Source organism: Corticium candelabrum, chromosome 18, assembly GCF_963422355.1.
Source record: "Corticium candelabrum chromosome 18, ooCorCand1.1, whole genome shotgun sequence".
Taxonomy (NCBI): Eukaryota; Metazoa; Porifera; class Homoscleromorpha; order Homosclerophorida; family Plakinidae; genus Corticium; species Corticium candelabrum.
The window spans coordinates 3260152-3272315 of NC_085102.1; the positions used below are offsets into that span (position 1 = coordinate 3260152).

Here is a 12164-nt window from a genome sequence, read left to right on the forward strand (position 1 = left end):
TATTTTGCTGTGGGCACTGCTCGTATTTACCGGAGTTTTCCAATGCGCATCAGGTGGGTAAACTTAGAAAATATATTGCAGTACATATATCAGTGGGCTGATTGTGCAAAATAGCATCACTAATGTACCAATTTCTGTAGTATTATTTATAGCTAAATATTTAAGGTATATTGCTATACGTGTACATGTAAAGCAACTGTCAATAAAACTAGTGCACATATAGTAGGTATAATATAAGAAATTTATTATTTTGATGTGACAAAGTTGTTAATTATCGTTTTCTATTCGTTACTAGGTATGAGCATTTACTTAAACTTAAGACACACAAACACACACACACACACACACACACACACACACGCACACACACACACACACACACACACACACACACACACACACACACACACAAGCACGCACTCTCCCTCCCTCCCTCCCTCTCCCCCTCCCTCCCTCCCTCTCCCCCTCCCTCCCTCTCCCCCTCCCTCCCTCTCCCCCTCCCTCCCTCCCTCTCCCCCTCCCTCCCTCCCTCCTTCTCTCCATCCCTCCCACCCTTCCAAACTATACTACATAGCACATTATACTGTAGCGCACTTTCTGTCTAGCATCATGCTCGGGTTCGACCACATATCTATATTACATCGGGGCAGTCGACGTATCTCAATACAGCAACAACATGACCTGCAACTGGATTTTCCATGCTCGTCAAAGCGAGAAGATTTTTATTACATTCAACAAATTTTCCATAGAACGTGGTTGGGATTTTGTGACTATTAGAGACACCTCTAACAAATCTCACGTCATTGGACGCTTTAGTGGCTACAATCTTCCACCAGTTGTCGTCTCCTGCGGTACATCTGTATCTATTACTTTTACTTCTGACATGTATGTCACAAGCACAGGTTTCTCAGCTACGTTTCAATCAAAAAGTAGGACCATATATACAACAACCCAAGCCGTCTATTTTTCTATTGCAATTTATGACAATATGCAAATACTATAATACATTATACTGTTGTCTGTATTTGTAGGCAGTTTTGCTTCCAATGGATATCCATTATCATATTCCAGTGACAAGCTAGAGCGCTGGTTAATGTGTGGCACTTCCAGTCAACTACTTTGCGTACACTTTAACGAATTTATATCTGAGAACAGAAGTGACATATTGACCGTTGCAAATCAAAGCGGAATAATTATTCAATCACACAGTGGGGCTCAAATTCCACCTGACATTGAGGCAACGTCAAACGTTTACATCAATTTTGCAATTGACAATTCCACAACACGTAATATGGGATTCAAGGCAACATTTTGTAATTCAGATTATGTTACTAATGTTTGCTTTATTTAACTTATTTGTGTAAATTTTTAGGTGGATTTTGTCATCCGCACACCGTTCCTAGTAACGGACATTTGAACACCTCTGATACCAAAGTAGGTGTTCATGTCAAACTAACTTGTAATGCTACCCACATGGTAGTAGGACCATCAGTTGTATCATGTCAAGGACTAGGGGTTTGGTCACGTTCAATTGGTCGCTGCAAAGGTAAGCATGCAGTTGCTATGAATGAACATAGTTTGCAATAGAGAGACCATTGTATTGTAGAGATATTTTGTCCTACTCCTACTGTGCTCCATGGTCATTTCATCGGCAGCAACATCTCCTACCCAGGAGATGAAACCAGGCTCGTTTGTGCCACAGGTTACTACGTTCCCGGAGAAACAAACAGGTTCAGTTGCTCTTCTGATGGTATTTGGGGTGGACAAAACAGAATGACCTGTTTGGGTGAGCTCATAACATTGTTAGCTGCAACTTGGGCTGATTAGATATGTTAATTAACTATGACTTCTAAAAACATATTACATGTACCGAAGTCTTCATTTTACCAGAACGTTCTGACGACTAGATGCAATAAATAACAAAATTTGTTGTTTTGCATTTCTAAGATAGCTTTTTTCAAACCTGAGTACGACATACAAGAATCCGATTTTCAACGGCTTGGGTCAATAGAGTGGTACTGTAACGCAAAGACAAACAAACCGACAAAAACAGACAGAAAAACAAGCAGGTAGAGAGGCAAAAACTATATAGACGGACAAACTAAAACACAGACAGAAAAACAGAGAGACAGGCAGACAGACAGACAGACGGACAGACAGACAGACGGACAGAGATACAGACAAACAGACAGACAGAGATATATACAGACAGACAGACAGGGATACAGACAGACAGAAAGACAAACAGACAGACAGACAGACAGACAGACAGACAGACAGACAGACGGACAGACAGACGGACAGACAGATGGACAGACAGGCGGACAGACAGAGGGACAGACAGACAGACAGACAGACAAACAGACAGACAGACAGACAGACAGACAGACAGACAGACGGACGGACGGACGGACGGACGGACGGACGGACGGCCTAGCATCTACTGCATGGCACGTTATATAAACACTAAAGCAACTTTTCTGTTTTAGAGTCCTGCTCTGGCAAAAACACAGTTCTTTACTATACTGGCGTATTCAGTGTATCTAATTACACAAATGGTATGCACTGCAACTGGAAACTTAAGGCTCGTGAACGAGAAAAAATTTTCATTACATTCACAGCCTTTTCAACAGAACGTGGCTATGATTTTGTGACTATTAATGATACTACTAATGCAGGACACATTATTGGCCGCTTTAGTGGTTCCAACATTCCACCAGTCGTAGTTTCCTGTGGCAGGTCTGTATCTATTAACTTCATTTCTGACGGAATTATTACAAAGCAAGGATTCTCGGCAACATTTCAATCAAAAAGTAAGCACTTTGAATAATGGTAAATAACGAACCGTATAGCGTTTGTATATGTGTGCGTGCGTGCGTGCGTGCGTGCATGTGGTGTGTGTGTGTGTGTGTGTGTGTGTGTGTGTGTGTGTCTGTCTGTCTGTCTGTCTGTCTGTCTGTCTGTCTGTCTACATGCAATAAAACGTATTTCAGCTACAGTGTATGCTAAATGACAAAAAAATAGCTTTGATTTGCGCCAATATCGTCAAGATTTCTAAGATAATGCATAAAAATTACAACCCAGTTGAGAATTGCTACAAACTACTTTTTTGCATTCAATATAGCTATTACATGCATATTACATAAAATTGCTTTATTGATGGCTGGGCGTTAGAGCTTATCGAAACTCATGAGCTGGTCGCCTGTTTCTATAATTAAGTCTCTTGAGGCTTTGATGTTCGGATCAAAAACCGCCCTAAATACCAGCTAACAATCTAATAATGAATACCAATTTACTGTAATTGCGCCAAATGATATATACTAAGATTGTTTGTATTTGCAGGCATCTTTACTTCTAAGGGATATGCATCTTCATACAATTCTTACGGAGAATTACAGCGCTGGTTAATGTGTGGCACTTCCAGTCAACTACTTTGCATACACTTTAACGAATTTATATCTGAGAACAGAAGTGACATATTGACCGTTGCAAATCAAAGCGGAATAATTATTCAATCACACAGTGGGGCTCAAATTCCACCTGACATTGAGGCAACGTCAAACGTTTACATCAATTTTGCAATTGACAATTCCACAACACGTAATATGGGATTCAAGGCAACATTTTGTAATTCAGATTATGTTACTAATGTTTGCTTTATTTAACTTATTTGTGTAAATTTTTAGGTGGATTTTGTCATCCGCACACCGTTCCTAGTAACGGACATTTGAACACCTCTGATACAAAAGTAGGTGTTCATGTCAAACTAACTTGTAATGCTACCCACATGGTAGTAGGACCATCAGTTGTATCATGTCAAGGACTAGGGGTTTGGTCACGTTCAATTGGTCGCTGCAAAGGTAAGCATGCAGTTGCTATGAATGAACATAGTTTGCAATAGAGAGACCATTGTATTGTAGAGATATTTTGTCCTACTCCTACTGTGCTCCATGGTCATTTCATCGGCAGCAACATCTCCTACCCAGGAGATGAAACCAGGCTCGTTTGTGCCACAGGTTACTACGTTCCCGGAGAAACAAACAGGTTCAGTTGCTCTTCTGATGGTGTTTGGGGTGGACAAAACAGAATGACCTGTTTGGGTGAGCTCATAACATTGTTAGCTGCAACTTGGGCTGATTAGATATGTTAATTAACTATGACTTCTAAAAACATATTACATGTACCGAAGTCTTCATTTTACCAGAACGTTCTGACGACTAGATGCAATAAATAACAAAATTTGTTGTTTTGCATTTCTAAGATAGCTTTTTTCAAACCTGAGTACGACATACAAGAATCCGATTTTCAACGGCTTGGGTTAATAGAGTGGTACTGTAACGCAAAGACAAACAAACCGACAAAAACAGACAGAAAAACAAGCAGGTAGAGAGGCAAAAACTATATAGACGGACAAACTAAAACACAGACAGAAAAACAGAGAGACAGGCAGACAGACAGACAGACGGACAGACAGACAGACGGACAGAGATACAGACAAACAGACAGACAGAGATATATACAGACAGACAGACAGGGATACAGACAGACAGAAAGACAAACAAACAGACAGACAGACAGACAGACAGACAGCAGACAGACGGACAGACAGACGGACAGACAGATGGACAGACAGGCGGACAGACAGAGGGACAGACAGACAGACAGACAGACAAACAGACAGACAGACAGACAGACAGACAGACAGACGGACGGACGGACGGACGGACGGACGGACGGACGGCCTAGCATCTACTGCATGGCACGTTATATAAACACTAAAGCAACTTTTCTGTTTTAGAGTCCTGCTCTGACAAAAACACAGTTCTTTACTATACTGGCGTATTCAGTGTATCTAATTACACAAATGGTATGCACTGCAGCTGGAAACTTAAGGCTCGTGAACGAGAAAAAATTTTCATTACATTCACAGCCTTTTCAACAGAACGTGGCTATGATTTTGTGACTATTACTGATACTACTAATGCAGGACACATTATTGGCCGCTTTAGTGGTTCCAACATTCCACCAGTCGTAGTTTCCTGTGGCAGGTCTGTATCTATTAACTTCATTTCTGACGGAATTATTACAAAGCAAGGATTCTCGGCAACATTTCAATCAAAAAGTAAGCACTTTGAATAATGGTAAATAACGAACCGTATAGCGTTTGTATATGTGTGCGTGCGTGCGTGCGTGCGTGCGTGCGTGCGTGCGTGCGTGCGTGCATGTGGTGTGTGTGTGTGTGTGTGTGTGTGTGTGTGTGTGTGTGTGTGTCTGTCTGTCTGTCTGTCTGTCTGTCTGTCTGTCTGTCTGTCTACATGCAATAAAACGTATTTCAGCTACAGTGTATGTTAAATGACAAAAATAGCTTTGATTTGCGCCAATATCGTCAAGATTTCTAAGATAATGCATAAAAATTACAACCCAGTTGAGAATTGCTACAAACTACTTTTTTTGCATTCAATATAGCTATTACAAGCATATTACATAAAATTGCTTTATTGATGGCTGGGCGTTAGAGCTTATCGAAACTCATGAGCTGGTCGCCTGTTTCTATAATTAAGTCTCTTGAGGCTTTGATGTTCGGATCAAAAACCGCCCTAAATACCAGCTAACAATCTAATAATGAATACCAATTTACTGTAATTGCGCCAAATGATATATACTAAGATTGTTTGTATTTGCAGGCACCTTTACTTCTAAGGGATATGCATCTTCATACAATTCTTACAGAGAATTACAGCGCTGGTTAATGTGTGGCACTTCCAGTCAACTACTTTGCATACACTTTAACGAATTTATATCTGAGAACAGAAGTGACATATTGACCGTTGCAAATCAAAGCGGAATAATTATTCAATCACACAGTGGGGCTCAAATTCCACCTGACATTGAGGCAACGTCAAACGTTTACATCAATTTTGCAATTGACAATTCCACAACACGTAATATGGGATTCAAGGCAACATTTTGTAATTCAGATTATGTTACTAATGTTTGCTTTATTTAACTTATTTGTGTAAATTTTTAGGTGGATTTTGTCATCCGCACACCGTTGCTAGTAACGGACATTTGAACACCTCTGATACCAAAGTAGGTGTTCATGTCAAACTAACTTGTAATGCTACCCATATGGTAGTAGGACCATCAGTTGTATCATGTCAAGGACTAGGGGTTTGGTCACGTTCAATTGGTCGCTGCAAAGGTAAGCATGCAGTTGCTATGAATGAACATAGTTTGCAATAGAGAGACCATTGTATTGTAGAGATATTTTGTCCTACTCCTACTGTGCTCCATGGTCATTTCATCGGCAGCAACATCTCCTACCCAGGAGATGAAACCAGGCTCGTTTGTGCCACAGGTTACTACGTTCCCGGAGAAACAAACAGGTTCAATTGCTCTTCTGATGGTGTTTGGGGTGGACAAAACAGAATGACCTGTTTGGGTGAGCTCATAACATTGTTAGCTGCAACTTGGGCTGATTAGATATGTTAATTAACTATGACTTCTAAAAACATATTACATGTACTGAAGTCTTCATTTTACCAGAACGTTCTGACGACTAGATGCAATAAATAACAAAATTTGTTGTTTTGCATTTCTAAGATAGCTTTTTTCAAACCTGAGTACGACATACAAGAATCCGATTTTCAACGGCTTGGGTCAATAGAGTGGTACTGTAACGCAAAGACAAACAAATCGACAAACAGACAGAAAAACAAGCAGGTAGAGAGGCAAAAACTATATAGACGGACAAACTAAAACACAGACAGAAAAACAGAGAGACAGGCAGACAGACAGACAGACGGACAGACAGACAGACGGACAGAGATACAGACAAACAGACAGACAGAGATATATACAGACAGACAGACAGGGATACAGACAGACAGAAAGACAAACAAACAGACAGACAGACAGACAGACGGACAGACAGACAGACAGACGGACAGACAGACGGACAGACAGATGGACAGACAGGCGGACAGACAGAGGGACAGACAGACAGACAGACAGACAAACAGACAGACAGACAGACAGACAGACAGACGGACGGACGGACGGACGGACGGACGGACGGACGGACGGCCTAGCATCTACTGCATGGCACGTTATATAAACACTAAAGCAACTTTTCTGTTTTAGAGTCCTGCTCTGGCAAAAACACAGTTCTTTACTATACTGGCGTATTCAGTGTATCTAATTACACAAATGGTATGCACTGCAACTGGAAACTTAAGGCTCGTGAACGAGAAAAAATTTTCATTACATTCACAGCCTTTTCAACAGAACGTGGCTATGATTTTGTGACTATTACTGATACTACTAATGCAGGACACATTATTGGCCGCTTTAGTGGTTCCAACATTCCACCAGTCGTAGTTTCCTGTGGCAGGTCTGTATCTATTAACTTCATTTCTGACGGAATTATTACAAAGCAAGGATTCTCGGCAACATTTCAATCAAAAAGTAAGCACTTTGAATAATGGTAAATAACGAACCGTATAGCGTTTGTATATGTGTGCGTGCGTGCGTGCGTGCATGTGGTGTGTGTGTGTGTGTGTGTGTGTGTGTGTGTGTGTGTGTCTGTCTGTCTGTCTGTCTGTCTGTCTGTCTGTCTACATGCAATAAAACGTATTTCAGCTACAGTGTATGTTAAATGACAAAAAATAGCTTTGATTTGCGCCAATATCGTCAAGATTTCTAAGATAATGCATAAAAATTACAACCCAGTTGAGAATTGCTACAAACTACTTTTTTTGCATTCAATATAGCTATTACATGCATATTACATAAAATTGCTTTATTGATGGCTGGGCGTTAGAGCTTATCGAAACTCATGAGCTGGTCGCCTGTTTCTATAATTAAGTCTCTTGAGGCTTTGATGTTCGGATCAAAAACCGCCCTAAATACCAGCTAAGAATCTAATAATGAATACCAATTTACTGTAATTGCGCCAAATGATATATACTAAGATTGTTTGTATTTGCAGGCACCTTTACTTCTAAGGGATATGCATCCTCATATAATTCTTACGGAGAATTACAGCGATGGTTACTGTGTGGCTCTTCCAAGCATCCACTTTGCTTCAGTTTCACTGACTTTAGAACTGAAAGTGAATATGGCAAATTGACAATTGCCAATCAGAGTGAAATGACGAGTCAATCATACAGCGGCGCTCTAATGCCACCCGATATTCGTGCAAATTCAAGTCTTTATATCACGTTTTCAGCAAATGGCTCTGTAAACATGCAAGAATTTAGTGCAGTCTTTTGTAATCTATTTCATTCTTCTTTTTGCACGTATATTAAATTGAAATACTTTGTTTAACATCTAGGCAACTTTTGTCATCCTTTGAATGTTCCTAGCAATGGATATTTGAATACCTCAAATACGTACGTCGGAGTTTATGTACAACTCTTCTGTCACCCAACTTATGTGGTAAAAGGAACATCAATTGTTTCATGTCAAGCGTCAGGAAGCTGGGCACACTCAATTGGTCAATGTCGAAGTTAGTAGATTTACTGAAAAACCTACTCTGCATTCAAGAAAATTATTTTGTGGTAGAAATATCTTGTCGTCCTCCTCCTAGCGTGTTTCATGGTTACTTTACTGGCAACAGCTACCACGCAGGAGATATGATCACCCTAAATTGCAACACGGGTTACTACATTCCTGGAGGCAGAAATATATTTCGTTGCTCAGTGGCAGGTGTTTGGAGTGAACGAACGAGAATGATTTGTTTCGGTATGTCTACATTCTAATGTAAATCTTAACTACACATATATACTAGTGTACTAAGATATTTATTATAATTTGCGACAATTTAATGTTCAAACTTGCTTTGTAGCTGTAAGTTGTGGACAACCACCTGCTATACAAAATGGAAATTTTATTGGTGCAAAATTTCATTTTCAAAACCACGTCATGTATTCTTGTAACACCGGTTACAAGATACGAGGTTCCAAATCTTCCATTTGTTTAGCTAATGGAACATGGAGCGGTCAAACGCCAACTTGCACAGGTTCATTGTCTCAATGTTTGCATCTTTTGGTATACCATTTTATATTATTCCTAATTATCGTTAAATTTTTTCAGCGTCTGCTTCAAAGATACAGGCTTTTCACGATTCTTCAGAAGCACAAAAACTAGTAAATGCTTTCCAAAATTCATTTTATGACAAATTTGCGACGTTTACTGAAGAAGCAAGGCCTCCACCAGGATCTGTTTCCAGATCAGCACGTCCCATTGACAACGTTTTAGCTTTGGACTTGATTTTTGCTTTGGATACTTCAGGAAGTGTTGGCCGAAAGAGTTTTCGTTCGGTAAAAACATTTGTAGTGAGCGTGGCAAAAGAATTTGTGATGGATCAACAGTCAACAAATATGGGAGCTCTTGCGTTTGGCAACAGCGTGTATCTTATTTCCAATTTGACGCATTCTAAAGCTAATTTCATTAAAGCAGTACATCAATTCGAATTCAAGCATGGAATGACAAACACAACTGAAGCTTTAGTACGCGTTAATAAAATGTTTATCGCAAGTAGTCGAGACAAAAGTAGACTAAAGCGAGTACTTATTTTGATCACTGACGGCAAATCAAATGGAAATAAACGAAGACCGGAAGAGGTGGTCCCAAGTTTGGCGAAACATTCTGTAGAAAGATTTGTATTTGGTGTGGCAGAAACTAATTTATCAGAGCTTATAGCAATTTCATCACCTCCTTCTGACACCCACGTCTTTAATGCAAAAGACTTTTCTGTATTTAAAAAATTTGCTGAAGCTATTACACCAAGTATTAATCCATTGTGACGTTATATAAGTGCTTGCGTTATAAATACCTGTGTATTTCCAGAAAAACTAGAAAATCTCTGCGGAATAGCTGGAGCACCAGGATTTCATGCACGAATAATAAACGGAGAATATTCTAATCACGGAGCTTGGCCATGGCTTGCTGCTATCTACATAAAATCACCGCTTACTCAAAATATTAAATTGGAATGTGGCGGTACTCTGATAAACAGACGATGGATCATCAGTGCAGGTCACTGCCTCTATCTGCACAAAAGCAATCCAAGTATAATTACAGTAAAGCTTGGAGATTTCTTTCGTAACGAAATCGATCCTTATGAGCAAACCTTTGAAGTGGAATCAATGGAATTTGGAGGAAACTCGACGCAAGGTTACAGTTACCACACATCAGATAACGACCTTGTTCTTATCAAGTTAAGCCGCAATGTCAACTACAATAAATACGTGAGGCCAATATGCTTGTTGGAAGAAAAGCACCGCAATCCATCATTGACTTCTCCTGGTAAACTCGCTACGATTGTTGGATGGGGATACTATAGGGAGAGCCAAAAATTTCCTGCTAATAGTCCAATGGAAGCTACAATTCATATTCTAGACACGTCTGAATGCAAAGGTCAATTTGGCAGCACAAGACTGACTTCTGATATGCTCTGTGCAAAAGGGAACCTTAGCGACGCTTGTCCTGGAGACAGTGGAGGTCCAATGATGTGCCAATCTGATGTTGATAATCGCTTTACTCTCTGTGGAATAATCAGCTTTGGAAAGTTGCCAACTTGTCAAGAAGGATCATACGGCGCATACACGAAAGTGTTCAGCTATGTCAATGCAATCAAGACTAAGATAAACAATTAGTAGTAAACTCTGTGACGCATTGCGACTGTCTATATTGCATTGCTTCTTTGCTGACCTATGGTCTGTGCCAAAGTGCAAACTTTAGTCTTGTTTGTTTGTTGTTTGCCAAACATCCCTAATCCGGAAAGAATGGCACCAGCCGCTGTCTGGAATTTAGAAATGTCCAGTAGGTAGATAGCTAACGCGCGTTATATCTGTGGAATCCCAGACCATTTAATGTGCTAAATATCATACCAGTTCTGCATACAGCATGCGTGTACAGTACACACTTGTACATTTGCAGTTGTTACTACAATTATATACGTTACATAAGCGTTCTCCTACGCACTGGCACGTGATAGTCAAGACGGGCTTGACTGATTATACGGGGAGTTTGTTGCCAAGGTGCTTACTCTCAGAGTCCCAAGATCTGATGTACGCTGGAAAAAACAGGGAGGTTCCGGATCCTAAAGGTACGGATTAGGGAAGTTTGAGTGTACAATGTCTAAATAGAATAGTTATCAACTAGTTATCTACAATGCCCTTAATTAACTATTTTTCTGTTCAGCAAAAAGATCTTTAATTAATTAATTAGCCTACACAACCATATTTGCAATTTTTTTACGATTTTCTACTTAATTAAAGTTGGAGATAAAATAAGAAGTAGCGAAAAGAAAAACTGCTTCTTATAAATGACGCTGGCAATAAAGTTACTAAACTCAACAACTATAAATTACTTTGTCTTTGCTGTCGACTATAGTTAAATTTTCATAATTTAAACTTCAAGTGATGCCATTAAGAGGTAACTGCAATGCAAAAATTAAAAAAATTTGTTGTAATTGATAGTTCTATAGTTGCAAACATGACAGGAAAAATAGCTTTAGATTTAAGTTAAGTCTTCGCTGAGATATAGCAGGTCAAGTTCCGGTAACGTGCGTGGTGTAGTGCATATGCACGTCACAGAGAGGAGACTCCACGCTAGCGTGTAGTACTGTCAACGAAGGAATCTGTGGCAAAAGAATGGTTTGGTTTTGCATGGCTGCGGGATGCACAGATTTGGACAAGTCATACGAAAGCGTGCTTCGATTTCTGAAGATCCCAAGCCAAGAAAAAGAATGGGAATCACAAATAAGGAGACAATTGCAGAGGCGTACGTTTTTGTCGTCCGGCGACTACAACTGAGAAAGACTCGTCCTACTGAGTAGCCACTTTTAGCCTGATAGCTTCGAGATACGTACTATAGCCAGGACTACTCAAGAACTTTGTCTGGCTTGTAGAAGAGCGAAATTGAGGCCACCATTTTCCATCTCCCTTCCCCCACACTTCAAGATCGTAGCATCCTGGAACCTTCGCAAAGAAAAGAAGAGCCGCATTTGAGAAGCGGAAAAATGAGAGTAAGGAAGACTATCGTGCAGGACTAAAAGTACTGCAAATAGGAGATGTCAGCCTAATGACTATCTAGAGACTTGCGTCTAGGTGCTTGAACGTCATATGTAGTGAATGCAGTCGTAAGCAATACATTAT

General features: G+C 40.0%; 2 protein-coding genes across 2 annotated transcripts; both read left to right on the forward strand.

Annotated features, from left to right (window-relative positions):
• Positions 1-676: 676 nt before the first annotated feature.
• LOC134193673 (cubilin-like) lies at positions 677-8328 on the forward strand. The gene is made up of 14 exons (XM_062662513.1): positions 677-929; positions 1032-1313; positions 1373-1546; positions 1607-1786; positions 2490-2813; positions 3343-3627; positions 3687-3860; positions 3921-4044; positions 4881-5122; positions 5685-5969; positions 6029-6202; positions 6263-6442; positions 7144-7467; positions 7991-8328. The coding sequence occupies exons 1-14, from the start codon at positions 677-679 to the stop codon at positions 8326-8328; spliced, it is 3339 nt and encodes a 1112-aa protein (XP_062518497.1).
• A 250-nt stretch (positions 8329-8578) lies between these two features.
• On the forward strand, positions 8579-10898 carry LOC134193826 (transmembrane protease serine 11A-like). Its single transcript, XM_062662668.1, has 4 exons — positions 8579-8745; positions 8849-9022; positions 9097-9792; positions 9853-10898. The coding sequence occupies exons 1-4, from the start codon at positions 8637-8639 to the stop codon at positions 10659-10661; spliced, it is 1788 nt and encodes a 595-aa protein (XP_062518652.1). The 5' UTR covers positions 8579-8636; the 3' UTR covers positions 10662-10898.
• Positions 10899-12164: the final 1266 nt, after the last annotated feature.